The following is a 17,307-nucleotide window of genomic DNA, read 5'->3' as shown; positions in this document are numbered from 1 at the left end:
ATAATCTTATTTTTTCTGAACATTTTCATGAATCTAGGGGACTTGAGAATATGGAAAACCCACATAGTTAGAAGAATATATTTATGAAGATTCCTTGCTGCTAAATCCAATCAGATTTTCTAACAGGAAACATTCTTAACATGATAAAATATCTTGAGTTATCTGAGCTTTTTCCTCCTGATTTTGTGTGGATTGGTGAAATACAGGGTATGTGGAAATTATCTCATTAACCTCAGTTGTATATAAATAACCTACAGATGTATTGAATTGCCTTTGGTGCTATCTTGTACTCTTCAATCTGTAACACAATAAAAGCCCTTTGTACAATGTCTAACAAGCACCCTGAGCCATAAGTTGCTTAATAAACACATTTTGGGTGATTATTTTATCGCAAGTTTTTACCAGCCCATACGTCTATTCGTGTGCAGCCACAGGCGCGCTCAGCATTTCCATTCCGCTCTGCCGTGCACAGAGTCTTCTCTTGGATGGTTACCACTGTTTGGGCTTTTTTCCCTTTTTTATGGGGGGAAAGGGGGAAAAAGAAAGAAAACTCACTGGGTCGCCAACTGAAAGAAAATACTATGAATAAAAACCGAGTAGAACAATCATGTAAAATGAGATTTAATTTTTATTGTTGACTTGGCACAGTTCTGTAGCTGTGTTCATATTTCAGTTCTGGCATCCAAAGCATTCTCAGGATGCACTTTCATTTTTCAAGTCATTAATTTATCATAGCCTCATGTGCTGCACTCCTTGGGATTTATCAGATGATGTTTTTTCACTAAGTAATATGGTGACTAACAAAACCCAATTAATTTAGCCCTTTAGGCAAAACTTTGAATGAACTGTTCTGCCCATTGCCAAGCTGTTAATTTCTATTTGGAATATTAGCTTCTCTGTGGTTCTTCTCCAAGGTACAAGCTCCTATGCTAATGTGGTGCCTCCCGTTGCAGCTTGACCAGGGATGCCTGGCTGACCTGTTAATAGTCTGAGAGGTAGTCAGGGATTTAGTTGTGTGATTTATGGTGCACACTAAATCTCCTTCTCACAAGAAAGACAATTTTTTCAGTACTTTGTTCTAATGCCTGATAAAAAGAAACAAATATTTACATTTTCTTTTTAAAATAGCCATTTGTGTTCTCTTTCTCCAGTTTCTCCAATTGGTGGCAACTTTCCACTCAGTGTTAGTATTCTAAAATTTGTGACAACTAATTTCTAATAGTTCCTTCTATGTATGGTTTCTGATTCCTGTGTGTTTCATTGTCCTTGGGGAGAGAGACACTTATAAAATGGGGCTGGTGAAAAGGGTCCCCGCAGAACCCCAAAGTAAGACAACTGAGTGGGAATTTCATCAGTGAGAGTAGGTAAATAAAAGCACTTGATATCCCGGTGCTATTTTTAAGAAATTAAATTTAGTGCTTGGTGGCTTGGGTTATTTCTGTCAAATTCACATCGATCCCTGGATTAGTCATAAGGGCGAAAGGTATTTCACCCATGGGGAAAACAGAGATGATGTATTAAAATGTCAGGAGCCTGAATGTGGTTTTGGATTAGGTGAATAATATTTTAATATCATTTTATTTTGGAAGATTTGGTTTTCAAAGTTAGGCTTCAGGTCACAATCGATAAGGTATTTAAATTGTGCACTTTTTCTTCTTTAAGACTATTGAGGTCAAATTCCTTGGTTTTTCACTGCGACTTTGTTCTTGTGTTCATCCATTCATTCTTCAAATATTGAATGAGCACTCTGTGCAGAGCTCCATGGTAGGCCCTAGGGATAAAAAAGTGACCATGACACATGACCCTGTCCTCAAAAAGCTTACAGTCTGTACCAGGGGTCAGCAGGCTTTTTCTGTTAAAGGCTCAAATAGTAAATACTTTAGGCTTTTTGGGCCTTACAGTCTCTGTTGGGACTATTCAACTCTGCCTTGGTAGAGTGAATGTGAGTGGTGTGGCTGTGTGCCAACAAAACTTTATTTACAAAAACAGTCTGGGGGCATGATTATCATGATCTAGTGGATCCTTAGACAAATTAAGGATGATTCAGATGATAAGGAGCTATGGTGGATCAGGTACAGGTTTCTATAAAACACAAGGAAAGGGGGCCTGACCCTGATAGGGCATGGGGCCCACGTTCTGAGACCTAGGAGAGGTGTTGGAGTAGCCAGGGCAGCAGGGAGGGGTAGGTGTGTGTGGAGAATGAAGTGTTCCAGGGAGAGGAGGGACAAGAAGGTGGAATGGCTGCCAAGCAGAGAAGAGAGGAGTGATAAGAAATGCCCTTGGTCTGTAAGAGGTTGACATGGACTCCATTTCACAGTGCAAGAAACTGAGCCTCCATGGCAGAGCTGGAACTTGAAGGTCTCTTACATTAAAATTGTGCACAGATAGTTTTAAGGCCAGACAATTTAGTTCCAGGACTTTACATGATTTCACTGTAGTCTGGTGGCTGACCTGGAAGTAGATATTCTATGCCAGGACAAGATGTCTATCCCTTGCTACAAAGAGAAGCCACACAAGTGGTGGAACTAGCGCCTTTCACTGACTTGAGGGTTCTCTGGCCTGAGCTGACATTGAAATTGCTGGGACTTGCCAACAAAGAACACCTATGGCCAAAGGACCTTGTCCTATAACGTGACTGCAGACCGAACACACTCATGTGTTGATTAAGGGATTTATGGTATGGGAAGCAGCATGATGTCAAGGAAAGACTCATAAGATCTCAAAATATCAGACACATGTGGTTCCAATCCTGGTCCAGGTCTCAGCAACTGTTTAATGTTGGCAAAGTTACTTGATCCCTCTTTGTCTCAGTTTTCTCATCTGTAAGATGGAGATATTAATGTCTACCTTGCAGGATTGTCGTACAGAAATAACCAGTGCCAATCTGTAGCATTGATGCCAGGAGTCTCTCAAAGTTAGCATTTAGTCTGTTGCTCGCCTGCCTTTTCTAGCCCTGTTTGCTGTGGCTCAGAAGGAGGTGGTGAGTGAACCTGATAGGTTCCACTATTAGAGAAGTAACACAAAGCATGGGTTCTTTAAAGGGATCAGAAGCATTATTTCTATGCAGGATACCACTTTATGACTTTCTGCTTTGTGCTGTAAAAAGAAATGCAACAAAAGAAGCCAATGGATGTACTAAGAGTGCTGTCACATTCTCAAAGAAAACCTATAGCATCCTAAAACAGTTGAATTTAAATTCAGTTAAAGTCAGTATAAAGGTACAGCTCTCTCTGCTTTACGTCCATTATGTGCAAGGGGTATTCTGGAAGGGCCACCTCACTTGCCTGGTCCTTAGAAGTGCCTTCTCTTCTGCGCTATTCCTTGTCTAGCTGTAACTCTACAGCGGTTCCTTCCCCATCGCCCCTTCAGGGATCGTTCCCCATGGGAGGGGCAGCAGCAAGACTGGTGTGCTGGAGAACGGCAGTCAGGCCACTTCTGCATACGCCTCCCCGCTTCTAGAAGGCTCTGACTAGCCCCTCAGGTTGTAATTCCCATCAGTCTTCATCCCAGTCCCATGATAAAATAACCAGAACTGCCAGGTTTTTATAAGGTTTCTGCCTTTTTATGCTGGTCGTCTTAGGTACCTCCAGCCCCATCAAAGTAATCTGAGGGCACCTCTGGGCTTCTGCAGGACTGAGTGAAAAGAGAATGGCAGGAAGGATGCAAGGGCCACCTTTCTGTGTCTTTTGTTTATTTCTCATTACTAGCTGTGAAGGTGGAAGGGAGAGTCGGAATCTGCACCTGGTTTAGGAGTGCGGAGACCAGGAAGGTGAGAAATACTAGCTGGAAAACTACAGGCCTGGGGGCCGGCCTGGTGGCGCACTGCTACAGTGCGCCGCTTGGGAAGCGCGGCGGCGCTCCCGCCGAGGGGTCGGATCCCACATACAGACCGGCCGCTCACTGGCTGAGCGAGGAGCGGGGGCAACACCGAGGGTTGCGATCCCGTTGCCGGTCCCGGTACGGGCGCGACACTGAGGGTTGCGATCCTTTGCCGGGCACGAAAAAAGACAAAAAGACAAAAAAAAAAAAAGAAAACTACAGGCCTGGGGGCCGGCCTGGTGGCGCACTGCTACAGTGCGCCGCTTGGGAAGCGCGGCGGCGCTCCCGCCGAGGGGTCGGATCCCACATACAGACCGGCCGCTCACTGGCTGAGCGAGGAGCGGGGGCAACACCGAGGGTTGCGATCCCGTTGCCGGTCCCGGTACGGGCGCAACACTGAGGGTTGCGATCCTTTGCCGGGCACGAAAAAAGACAAAAAGACAAAAAAAAAAAAAGAAAACTACAGGCCTGGGAAAGAGGGTGCTTAACCTAACCCAGTCTGTGAAGCCTCCAAGTGTCCTGTTAGTAGGAGGCTGAGGCCTCAATACCTTCCCATCCTTGTCTCTCTGGAGCCCCCAGCCCTTCCCTCCTGTGACCTTACCACTCATCAATGGGCATGTGGAAGTCCCTGTTAGAGAAGACGTGCCACTCTCCCATCATCCTATCAGGACTTGGGAGAAAAGCCATTTTGTACAGAGATTAGGCTTTGTGGAAATACGATTAGTACTACAATTCAGGTACATTCGGGACTAAACATAAACAGTGAGGTTGAGAAGCAAAACATCTTGCTCCACTGCTTTGAGCAGATCCCTCATTTACAAAATTTTATTCACATTCCTTGCCCAGTGTTCTGTTAACCTCTTAGAGATTTTCTTAGTAATTTGTTAAGCTTATGTGCCATATAGAATGCTTTGTAATTTGTGATTTGATACAAATACTTTTTTACAGTTTGTTGTTTATCTTTTCATTAATTTGGGGTTTTTTTGACACATGGAAGCTTTATATTTTTAGGCCATCAATTGTTCCAGTCTTTTCTTTTGTGATTTTTTAATATTGCTTTTTTAGCTAGAAAGTCCTTCCCTATCCATTTAGCAGAGAAAGAATTAAATTTTTTTTTCATTGTTTTTCTTAAACGTGTTAAACTCCTTAATTCATTTCAAATTGATTTTAGCATATTTTATGAAGTGAAGACCTATTTTTCCCAAGTAATGCCTGGCACCAGGAGCTTAGCTTAGTAGCCATCTATAATTTCCCGTCAAGCCAGATGTCGACTTGGGTGCTGTGGGAGCTGTGAGAATGAGGAAGACGCACCCCTACCCTGTGACATTAGCCTTAGCATTGAAAGGCCAGATTTGAGTGACCGCACAAGCCTGGAGCAGCTGGTGCCAGCAAAGGATGGACACTGATGTCTGGCTGCAGATGTCCCTTCACTGTGCCACAGGAGGAGGCACAGTTTATACCAGCCTGGTTCAGGGTTCACGGCTCAGAGCTCAGACAGAAGCCCCATCCTTTCTCAGGGTGACATTTGGCTACTGAATTGACAAGCAGGATAAACTTGTGGGCCCATCTAATGTGCATGGACAAAATAATTCCATTTGATACACAGTGGCTACATGAAATTATGGTTAAAATTGTGCTTAAAGAATCCACAGTCTTATGATGACGTGGCCATTTCCTAAGGCCTGGGGGTCAAAGCCTAAGAGTCTCTCAATTTACCATGGTTATGGTAGGGGGAGGGGAGAGGGATAGTACTATGGCCAGAGAGTGCAGGACCTGCTGACATTCAGAGACAGTGGAACAAGTTATTGGAGATGTCTTGGTGTGTCCTTGGAATATTTTTTTTTTTAAGGGAAAAGTGAGTGTGTCTGTGGTAATTTATGGAGAGTCTTGTACTGAAGCCTCAGGAAGATCTGGTTCCTCAAGCAGGAGTTCCAGAAGGAAGTGGTCCTGCGCAGGGCACTCTGAATGGCTTCATGCTAAACACTGGCTGGGCTGCCTGGGGCTTAATGCAGATTTCAACTCTCCTTAAAAACAGTACTATTCAAAAAAAAAAAAAAAACAGTACTATTCAGCCTTGAAAGTTTCAACGGTTTTAGTGTCACTGTTAAATTAATTTTTGCTTGTCTCCTGATAAATCTTTTTTAAAGTTTATACATAGGTAACAGAGTTACTTTTTAAGATACATAAAGGGCTATAAGCTAATTGTAGTGTCTATAAGTAGGATAAGGAGGTGTGAGGAATCAGGATCGTGTGTTTGTATAGTCTCATATTCATTCAGCTTCCTACTCTGGGTTTTGTATTTGAGTGCTTTTTCTTTACAAATGCCCTCCTACCACCCTGAAGTCTGCTGACTGTACCTCCTGAACATACTTGTAATACTCTGCACACTACGGAAAATGGTAAACTTTAAAAGTTTATGCTCTGCTAACTGTAGATGTTTATTATTCTATGAGTTACCTATTTTTGTAACCACCTGTGGTTTGTCATTTGTTTTAATTCACATTTCTTACTAATTATGATAAGTAGAGAGACACCTAGATTAGAAGCTTAATTTGTACTATTTCAGCCAATCTGTGAATGTTAAAACTACATTTGCTTTCTGTAATTCACCCTACTATAATGTGGAATATCTGTCTTGAAATCCACCCTACGAGATAGAGTCAAGATAAACTTCTGGTTTTTCTTTTAACTCAACTATAACCTGGCCCCATGTCATTGACCTAAGGAGGGTGTTATGGTGAGGTGCCAGTGTGCAAAAGGAACTTTAGTTTTCCACTGTTAGCTTTTTACTTACATGTATACTATATTTGTTTACAGACTGTAGATGGATATATAATTTAAAAGCTTGGTTTAATAAACATCTAAATACTCCAAAAGAAGAAAAAAAGGAAATCCTGTCATTTGCTACAACATGGATGAACCTAGACATTAATGTTAGGTGAAATAAGACAGGCACAGGAAGACAAATACCACATGATGTCACTTATACGTAGAATCTAAAAAAAGTTGAACTCACAGAAGCAGAGAGTAGAATGGTAGCTGCTTGGATCTGGGGCGAATGGGAAGGTGTTGGTCAATGATATAAAATTTGTTAGACAAAAAGTAAGTTCAAGAGATCTGTTGTACAGCATTGGGACTCCACTTAATAACAATGTATCGTACACTTGAAAATTGAGAGGAGATTTTATGTTTTCTCACCACACACAAAAAAAGGAGGTAACGGATTATGTTAATTTTGCCATTCCACAATGTATACTTATATCAAAACATGTTGTACACTATAAATATATACAATTTTTATTTGTCAATTAAAAAAAGAAAAAAGAAACAGTGACCACTGAGTTGTGGGGAACACACCACCCCACCATCAGGTAGATGAGAGAGAGTATTTGATGTGCAGTCTTTTCCCAGCCAAGGACGCATATCCTGGAAAGTGTCCCCTTGTATGACATCAGACCAGGGCCAAACAACAAAGGTGTACAATTACTTCATCATGGTATTTTGTAAACTGTTTTATGGAGCATGAAAGGTTCTACACACCGGAAGTGACATACGTTGATTATTTCCCCTGAAGTAGCACGTGCTGGACACTTCCCAAGAGCAAAAATGCAACAGGAGACAGTAGTAGGACATTTGTGTCTTTGACAGTTTTATGAAGGAGGCTTAAAAGAGAGGTTATTGAGGTTTGTGGCTGAAATTACGTATTTATAAGGCTGTTCAGAAACCATGAGGAAAGGATTCCAGTTTACCAACATGCCTCCCTTCCAGAGATCACAGAAAATAAAACGAATTAGATCAAGGTTTACAGTCAGTGTAACAGTGCGTGGTCTGTAGAAATGAGTGTCTGAACTGCTTTAAAATGTGTGAGAGGCTATTTGCACTTTTGCTTTATAATAATGTAAGCTATCATACTCTTGGTGTGTGGTTTTGACCAGCTCTACGTAGCTCAGTTATTGAGTGTGAAAGTTTCTTAATGTTTAGATCTATTTCAGATTTTAGGGTGATTAGGAGTCTTTCTGGAACATCCTGCCCATGTAAAAAATCATTATCTTCTCTGCAAACACAGAAAAGGTCTTTGCAGTGGGTTGAAAACAGGGAAAGAGCATGGAGTGAGGTGGTCGGACAGGCAAACTGCAGAGAGTGCTCAGCTTAATTCCCAGCAGTGATGTGGCAGGATTTTATGATTAGAGTCCGATCACCTATAACTTGATGTTTTGCTCTTCTTCCTTTTAGGAAAAACTATGTCTACCCCATCACATCCTTGAAGAGAAAGGCCTGGTCAAAGTGGGCATTACCGTTCAAGCATTACTAGACGTCACCATCACGAAGGCTCTATTCACATGAAAGCAACCCCATTCCTTTGGGTCCACGCAGACTCTTCCCCCATCAGGGATCCTGGACTTTGCTCCCAGCACCTATTCCACCCTCTCTCCCACTCACTGCCTGTCACTTCCCCGACTCTAGTTGCATTGAGGAGGTTTTCCAGTCTAAGGGAGGATTTTCTACCTTGCAGAGCTGACCTCCGACGTGAAGACCGGACAGGTATTTATCCTGAGACCACTGAGGGAGCTGGTGAAGAACTGAGCAGCACGTCCACGCCTGTGCCACCCTCCTCCCTTCCACACTCACCGACTGCCATTACCAGAACGCCAAGCACAAGACGCATTTGTTCTATGAAAGCCAAACTCATTAGATATTTAGTGGGGGGAGGGGGGCACAATCAGGTTTTTCACCACCAAATTTTTCAGGAAGTTTCTTGAGACCATTGCCTTTTAAAAAAGTATTTTCGACATACAAAATATTTATATAAATATTATTTATTAGTGAGTTGTTATTCATCCTTTGGATGCAAATTGTAAATTAGGAAACTATTTTATTACTGCTTTTTTGTGGTTAAACACTTTATTTTAATATTATAAATATTGAGTTATTTTCTATCCTCTTTGGTGTGCAGTAGTTCTGGGTCTCAGTAATCATGTTTTCTGATGTACAGTCTATGATTCAGAAAAAAAAAATTAAGCAAAAAACAGGTGCTTCTGTGACAAAGAACTGTTTCCTGGGGAGGCGTTTTTTTACACTTTGGTTTGTGGAACATTGGTCTTATTTATATTTCTGCATTCCATGCAGTTTCCTACATTCCAGCAGCCCTATTGTCCCCCAATATAATGAACTGACTGAAATCAAGAGAGCACCCCAAAGTTATTTGTAAATAGCTGTGATGGAAAAAAAAAAGACATATTAAACTTGAAGATAAAATGTGAACAATTATTTTTTTGGACTCATACTTCTTTTGCTATGCACAAAACATTCACATTTTAACACAGAGAAGTAATGAGTATTAGCATCATGTGTGTCTTGAAGTATGATTTTGCACTGTAACTTGGGTTACATTGAAGAGAGTCTGGCACCAAAGGTAGACAGAGAGGAAATGGCATAGGTAAGTGGAGATGATAAAAAGTTTATTGTTTAACCAAAAAGTTTTTTAAGGGAAGCTTCAACTGAGTGATCAAAGATTACTCCAGGCACGTAGGACCTGGATCAGGAAACCAATATTTCTCACAACTGCCAGTTTTAAAAGAGGAAATGATTCTGAGATGTAGACGTGCTCATTTTATTGTGGTTTAGTGGGTGGTTTTCAAAGTCGTCCGTAAAATACTGCAAGATTCACGGTCTCTGGTGTGAAACCTCAGAAGTGAGGTATGAAGCTACCTGCAGCCCCCAGGCGGGCTGAGGAGGGGGTTTAGTAAGTGGAGTTTGTGAGGCTGAGTGGCCCAGGGGCGGGCAAGCGCAAACAGAACAGGATAGAGAAGAACCAGCAAAGGAAAGCAACCGGCTTGGTATGAGAGATGCACAGAAAGCTTCACCAGGCACAACAAGCTAGTTTAGACCGTTCCATGCATCTACACTCACGCTGCAGTTACAGATATCCCAGCCATTAATCTTCTAAGTCTTGTGCCTGCTGTCTGCACTCACACCTCTGTGAAAAGCCATTAGAAGTTTTTAGAGTAGCAGCAGCCACAATTCGTAAGACACTGTAAAGGTCAATACAAAAGAAAAGACACCAGGAGAAGGACAGCGTACATTCAACACTGACTAACACCAACCTACGCACAGGCTGCCCTCCCTCTAGGGAGGATGGAGGGGTTTCTGAAAATGGAAATTCGGATTGGCAGCTAGCAATTATTTCCTATCAAATGTACTGTGCACTTTATCCTAACTTAAAATATATCTTAATATTTTCCTATACTGCACAAATATCTGTTTTGTCAAATAGCAGAATGATGTAAAGAAGAAAGACATTTTGGACAAAGAGTGTATTCAATTTAAGTAACATTCAAAGGTTGAATATATACATAGGAATTTAGACTGCTGCACCTTCGTGGGCATTCAGAATGCAGGGTCCTGAAATATTTTTTTTACATGTATATATGGAAACATGAAGCTCTGTAATCATTGTTTTGAGAGATTTTTTTTCAAAATTAAAATATTTCTTTTGATATTAATTTTTAGTATTTTCTTGAAGTTGGCTGTATAATATAAATGGCTTCAGTATTTTGTAAATGGCTTTCTTTTCTTTACATGCAGTCTTTGTATGGCTAAGATGTCTTCGAGATCCTTGTACACTGTTTATAAGTGCAATAAAATGTGCATGGCCAGCCGACATTACCATAGTGGGCAGAATGTGTATAGTGCAAATATCCTTCCTTTCATTATTTAACAGCCATTAAAACTTTGAATTTGTACAAACCATCTTCTGATTGACTTACCTGTCCAATGCAAAGGTTGTCTCTGGTCACACAAAAATCATAGGGTGTTATTGCCGAAACAGATTGTAGCAATTATCTAATGTGAATACACACAAACACACACACACAAAAGGGTACTTCAAAAAGTTCATGGAGGGCCGGCCCGGTGGCGCACTGCTACAGTGCGCCACACACACACACAAAAGGGTACTTCAAAAAGTTCATGGAGGGCCGGCCCAGTGGCGCACTGCTACAGTGCGCCGCTTGGGAGTGCGGCGGCGCTCCTGCCGAGGGTTCGGATCCCACATACAGACCGGTTCCCGCTCACTGGCTGAGCGAGGGGCGGGTGCAGCACCGAGGGTTGCGATCCCGTTGCCGGTCCCGGTCCGGTACGGGCGCAACACTGAGGGTTGCGGTCCGCTGCCGGACACGAAAAAAGACAAAAAGGAAAAAAAAAAAAGTTCATGGAAAGATTTGTATTAACTTTTTTTTTTTCACAAACTTTTTGAAGTACCCTTATATGTGCACATAAATAATATGTATATATAATGAGTATGTATATATGTGTGTACAAAATATGGAGAATATATTCTGGAGAATGAATATATATCAGTACATATCAGGAAAATGTTACACACACACACACACACACACATAATTATTCCCATCCACCCCAACTTAAATCTTACCTGGAACCACAGAAGACACAGCAAGAGTAAACTTGCAATGATGGGATGGGGAAGGAGATTCAGGATCCAAACCTGTCCCTTGGGCGTGGCTTCAGAGGCTTCTCCAAGGTGCCTTAAATTTCCTTGGCCCGTGTGGTAAAAACCATAGGATCTGGTTCTCCAGCCTCACCCTAAACCACTAGCCTGAGCAGGGACTGCAGGGACCCGTGTCAGGGCCTCACTATTTAGGGCCTGCAATCGGAATTCTATATACAGCCAGTAATTGAGATGCTGCTATTGCGCCAAAGCCCAAAATCTTAGTCATCCCTCTGCACAATACAGAAGTCCATGCTTCATAGACACTTCCCATCGTAAGGTGGCTGGAGCAACTGGGGAGCCTGGCAGGGGCAAGCTTGCAAGAGGGCCATCCAAGCTGTTGAGCCACGTGGTATTGGCCACAGCTGGGGACTGCCCCAGAAACCAAGCCCCAGCCAATAGCTGCACCCGGGAGCCTCCCAGTTCTTCCTGGGCGAATCTGAGAGAGATGGGCAGCAAAGACCCCTCACCATCCACCTTCCACAGGAAGTCAGCGAGCGGAGATCCGTTCCAGGTGAGTCTGGGTCCCAGAGGATGGTACGAACAGAGGGAATTATCTTAGGAACTGGTACTGCTTGACTGTGGGGACATGTAAAGCAGGGCTCCTCTCCAAACCATTTTCCTTAACTCCTCATGTTCACCCACACGCTACTGAGCCACCTTCGTGGCCAGTATTTTTTGTGTCTACTGTGGGTCAGGTGTTATATCTGGACAATATGCTCCATTAGAACAAGGTTGCTTGTCTGTTTTGTTTGCTGCTGATTCTCCAGTACCTAGAACAGTGCTTTTTATGTAGTAGGTACTGAAAAGATGCCTTTCCTGAGTCCAGTAGGAAAGGAATCCGTATTTCTGAAGCTTGGGTAGTCAAATCTTCCATGAGTAATTCCAGTAATTTCAGTTGGGCTTCCATCACTCCTAATTAAGAATGCAAGCTAATAAGGAGAAGCTGAGTCTCAGAGTTTTCAGGTAACTCATTCAAGGTCACAGCAAGTAAGAAAGACTGCAAGTCAGATTCAAGCTCAGCTATGGCTTGTGCCCTCGCTATACAGAAGAGATTCCCAGCACAGCCGACACAATTGAAGATTTTAGAGTTAAAAAAAAAAAAAGGAAGGAAAGAAAAAGAAAAAGTCCAGACAATAATAAAGATGTTTGGAGAGACAGTGTTTCTTTTTTTCTGTGCCCAACCCCTTGGCACTCTTGCATCTGTGTGGAAGATCTCCGGTGGTGCTCACCAGCAGCAGTGCTCTCCCCAGGCTCCCAAACTAGATACTGTAGGATCATCACCGATGTGTCCCAGTCCCTTTCAGTTGGTCACTAAGCCATGCAGATACTCACCCAGAGACATCTCAGGCCCGGCAGCTCTTCTTCCCACCTCCTCAATACCAGTCCTCATCTGCTGTCTCAGGGAGGAGTCGATGGTCCATCTGGCCACTCTGTCTCCTTCCTCTTTCTCCTCTCCTCCTCGCTACTGCAATAACATAAAGTGCAAGCCTTATTATGTGTCTTCCCTACTGGAAACACGTTCAGTACCTCACTATTACTTATGCAACAGATTTCAGGGCCATACGTGCCCTTTCCAAACTGTTAACAACGTACTGATAACACCCTCCTGTGCGGCCGCTTCAGCCTCCTCTGTGTCCCACCCCTTGCCAGGTTCTCTGATGTCTCTGTTCCCTGTGCTACCCATTACTCGGAATGTCCTTTCAGCTCTTTTTGACTTTGTGAAGTGCTACTCAGCCTTCAAGACTTACAGCCAATATCTCCTTTCCCGAGAGACTTTCCCCATCCCCTCCAGATTATTTCTTCCTCCTTGGTACTCCTTAAAAAAGAATCTTTTCCTCTATATTTGATTGTTTATTTCCCAATAAACCTCTTTTATTGAGCTCATATTGGAAAATAATTTCAATGGGCATAAAAAGGGCATAAAAAGACCCATAATAACTCATTTTTCTTATAGAAATCTTAAGGGTAATCATGGATATAAGTGATGAAAAAAACTAAATACAGTAACTACAGCTTATTGAATGATATGATCGTTAATTTTAGGTGTCAACTTGACTGGATTAAGGGATACCCAGATAGCCAGTAAAGCACTATTTCTGGGTACATCTGGAGACACTGGCATTTGAATTAGTGAACTAAATAAGAAAGATTTGCCCTCACCAATGTGGGTGGGCACCACCCAACTGGCTGAGGGCCCCAACAGAACAAAAAGGCAGAGGAAAGGCAAATTCTGTCTCTCCTGGAGTTGTGACGCCATCTTCTCCTGCCCTCCAAAACTCCATATTCTCCAGACTTCAGACTCCAGGACTAGCATCAGTGGCTCCCCAGCTTCTCAGGCCTTTAGACTTGGACAAAACCACACGATTAGCTTCTCTGGTTCTCCAACTTGTAGACAGCATATCGTGGCACTCCTCAGCCTCCATGACTGCGTGAGCCAATCCCTATAAAAATCCCCTCTCATCTATCTATCTGTCTTTCCTGTTGGTTCTGTTTCTCTGGAGAATCCTGACTAATAGAAGTGGTTACTACCAACCCGGCACGGTTCAGGAGGTGGAAGTGTAGCAACGCCTGGGAGTCTCACAACAGCCTCATGAGGCAGCGTCTGCAGCCGTCCCCATCTCACACGGGAGGCAACTTGTTCAAGGTCCCAGGAATACTAAGTGGTGCAGCTGGGATTCAGAACTCCTGCAGCCTGTCTTGGAACCCACACTCTTTACTATTGTGCTATCACCTGTTGCTCTACCGCCCAAAAGTCACTGACCAAATATCTAATAATAATAAAAAAGAGGAAGAGTAAATAGCAAAAGCGTTATTTTATTTGGTCCTCTCAGTGACCCTATGAGGTAGGTCCTACTTTTGTCATCCCTCTTTTACTTATGTGTGTAACAGGATGTTATAGCAGGGTCTTTCTACACCAGTTCTGACACAAGGTAAAACGTCCAAGGTAATGGGCACTCTGTACCACCACCCTCCAAAACCAGGTGCTAGACCATCTGCCAAGGGGATGCAAACCCCAGTTCTGTCCAACACGTCTGTGAAGAGAACAGGAGGAGTTGAGAAAGAAGTTGGAGTGCAGTGCATTTCTCCATGCTCTATTCCCTGGGAATGGGGATGGTATTTTATCTTTCCCTCGTGCCTAGTTAAACGGGCACAGAGAAGACTGTTTGGAAAGTCTGGTGTGTGCTCCCAGGAATTTGTGACACAGGTACCTGGTACCTGACACTTTCCTGACAAACCTGGGTTCACCTGAGTTATTGGCCCCTCTGTGGGGTGGCAGGGCAGAGAGATGAGGGAATGAGCCAGGCTTCCTCCTGGGGTGAGGAAGAAAAACACAGGTTTTTCTAGATGTGGGCCCTGCAGGACGGAGCTGCTATCTAAGGCTGCTTTGAATTGTGCTGGAGATCATTTCTCGAGGGCTGGGTGAATATGACCACTGCTGAAAGGCTGGGGGAGAAATCAAATTGACACATGCCTTAGCCTGGACTTTGCATCATGAGCCAGGTCAGACGACTGAATAAAGCTGGAGTATTAGCAACGTTCTCTTAGAATTCAAACTCACAACCAAAGGATCATTACAAACTCTGGGATAGCCTCTCTGCACTACGCAGCAAGATATGGGCTGGATTTTTCAGTGTTTAAAGCAGGAATATTCTATAGTCTGCCAGGCCTTATTTGAATATCACCAAGAAATGAGTTATTTGCTCTTCATTCTGGAAAACTTTCTTTTCAAGAGTGCATGGTCTATTGTGCGTCTTTTGCCTAATCGAAACACTGGAGGGCAGTGTGTTTACTGAAATGGTTTCAGAACAGACCCAAAGGGTTTCTTCTAGAAGAATAATAATCTTATTTAACCAGCAATGACAAAAAAAGTCAATCTGTCTTCAATCTACCACCTGAACATCCTGTGCTCAATAGTACAACTTTAAATGCAGGGTTAAATACACGCACATTCACCCACTGCAGAATGCCCAGAATAATATCTTGGATAAATTAAGAAAAAATATCTCTTGCCTTACCCAGTTCCCACATCCATGCTTAATGTTCAGTGATCCTTAAATTTGTCTAATAAACCCAATGAGATGAAACTGCTCATTTATTTGGTTGAGTATACCATTATCATCCAAAGAAAGAAGTGCTAGAATTCTATTCTTTATATACTATCATCAGAAAGAGAAGCCCATTGAGTGTCACCAGAGACAGAGGCTGACAACACCTGGTGCCAAAAAGACACAAATGAAATTAGGAATTCAATGTTATTGGACTGAAATCCTGGACTTAGGGCAAATACAACAAGGGAATAGATTCCTTTTGTTTTATTTCTGAAGACCAAAAGGATATTTTCTTCTGGGCTGGGCAGGGCTACTAAAGAATGAGATGTTTACAAACTACGTTCTCCTGGAGGAAAATATTTCATTTCTACATCCAATCAGCCTCGGTACAGGCAGAGTACAAGTTAATGGCACAACAGACATTCTGTGTGTTCCCTCTCACAGTGTTTCTTCCTCTTACTCAAAAAGCTGTGCTTAAAAAAAGGGGTAGAGGGATTGCCGGGAGAGGGCTATCTCATTTGCCACATGCACACACAATATATGAGTTTTTATTTACAATTGCATATATTATCATACCAATATATTATATATATTACAATACACTCACAAAAATATAAATTTTAACATTTGGGGATGAAATAAAAATAAACATAGAAGGTTTCGTATCCTCTGTTGGATGGTCCTGTGCACTCTGAAGGAAGACATACCTCACTTTGGAGTCCAGTTGATGTCGGAGGTAGGGTCCGGGGACCCCCATAGTCGGCCTCAACCCACCCTGTCCTCTTACCAGGTTCTTGACTCCGCCACAGTTAAGAATTCTAGGGCAGAGTCACAGTAGAAAGTGAGGACAAGTTTAATATAAGAGATAAATACAGGTTCTACAGAGAGTGCGGCATAGCTCAAGAGACTGAGCAGGGCCCACACCAAGTTTAACAGAAAAGTAAGTTCAGTACAGACCTCAAGTCTAATGCAAAGGAAGAAAAACAAACTTCAGTACAAAGTGCAGGCCTGCTCAAGAGAACGAGCAGCCGCTTGCTGAAAGTTAGATACAAAGTAAAATGTACACACCTCGGCCAGCAAGTGCGGGTTCCCTCCAGGAGAGTGAGCAACAACCCTGCCTTTAGCTGGGATTCAGCTTTTATAGTTTCTCTAATGAAAATTCAATCAAGGGGGTGCCTCCCAGCTATGCAACATTTAGTCTTGCACATGCTCAGTTGGTCCCTTCCTGGAGCATGTTCATTGGTCAGATCCTATCACATGCTCCAGGCATATTCAAAAATATTCTGTGCTCTTTATTGAGCATGCCCAGCCGGTGGATGTGCATAAGCCAAGCCCCTTGTGGTCTCATTTTTCTCCTGCTGATGCCAAAATTAGGTTCACCTGGCAGGAGCACTTTCCTCCAGGGGAGGGCTCAGTGGAGGGGACTGAGACCTCAGGGAGAGGCTGGAAACCCAGAGGCGTGTCCTGAAAGTTGAACCCAGGGAAACTGAGCACCTCCCAGATCACAATGGCACTAACGTACCTAGTCTCTAACACCTGGATGGATGACAGTGATAGTGATGTCATATGGGCATTTTGCTATGTTTCACAGCCCTGTGAGTTGGACCTTACAGGGGTCCTTGTCTACTTCAGTTTCAGATTAGAACGATGAAATGGCCTGCCCAAAGTACCTTGTAGACGCAAACCCCTACCGGGTGTTCTTCTGAAAGTCTCACTTTTTCAGAAGCTATGATCGTTCTATTCGAAAAATGTACTTATGAATAAGAAGAATTTTCAGGAGTATGAACAAAATAAGACCCATGAAGATGTGTTTCTGGGCTCAAAGCCAGACCACAAACACATCTTCATGCACCTTTTTTTTTTTGTTACCGTTTTTTTCTTTCTGGTTTTCAACATTTATTAAACATTGATGCTTAAAATTAATAT

The 17,307-nt window shown here is 42.8% G+C and overlaps 1 protein-coding gene across 3 annotated transcripts in view; it reads left to right on the top strand.

Annotated features, from left to right (window-relative positions):
- The window catches only part of LRCH1 (leucine-rich repeats and calponin homology (CH) domain containing 1), a 208,366-nt gene extending 197,800 nt beyond the window's left edge, over window positions 1–10,566 (top strand). For all 3 annotated transcript variants that reach the window (XM_008571768.1, XM_008571765.1, XM_008571767.1), the window contains one exon: window positions 8,053–10,566. In XM_008571768.1, coding sequence (XP_008569990.1) covers window positions 8,053–8,163 — 111 coding nt within the window. In that variant the 3' untranslated portion in view covers window positions 8,164–10,566. The remainder of the gene's footprint in view (window positions 1–8,052) is intronic.
- The last annotated feature ends 6,741 nt before the right edge of the window (window positions 10,567–17,307 follow it).

This window comes from Galeopterus variegatus, unplaced genomic scaffold (assembly GCF_000696425.1).
Source record: "Galeopterus variegatus unplaced genomic scaffold, G_variegatus-3.0.2 Scaffold716, whole genome shotgun sequence".
Lineage (NCBI taxonomy): Eukaryota > Metazoa > Chordata > Mammalia > Dermoptera > Cynocephalidae > Galeopterus > Galeopterus variegatus.
Note: the sequence above shows the minus strand (reverse complement) of the source record. Positions and strands in the feature narration are given on the sequence as shown.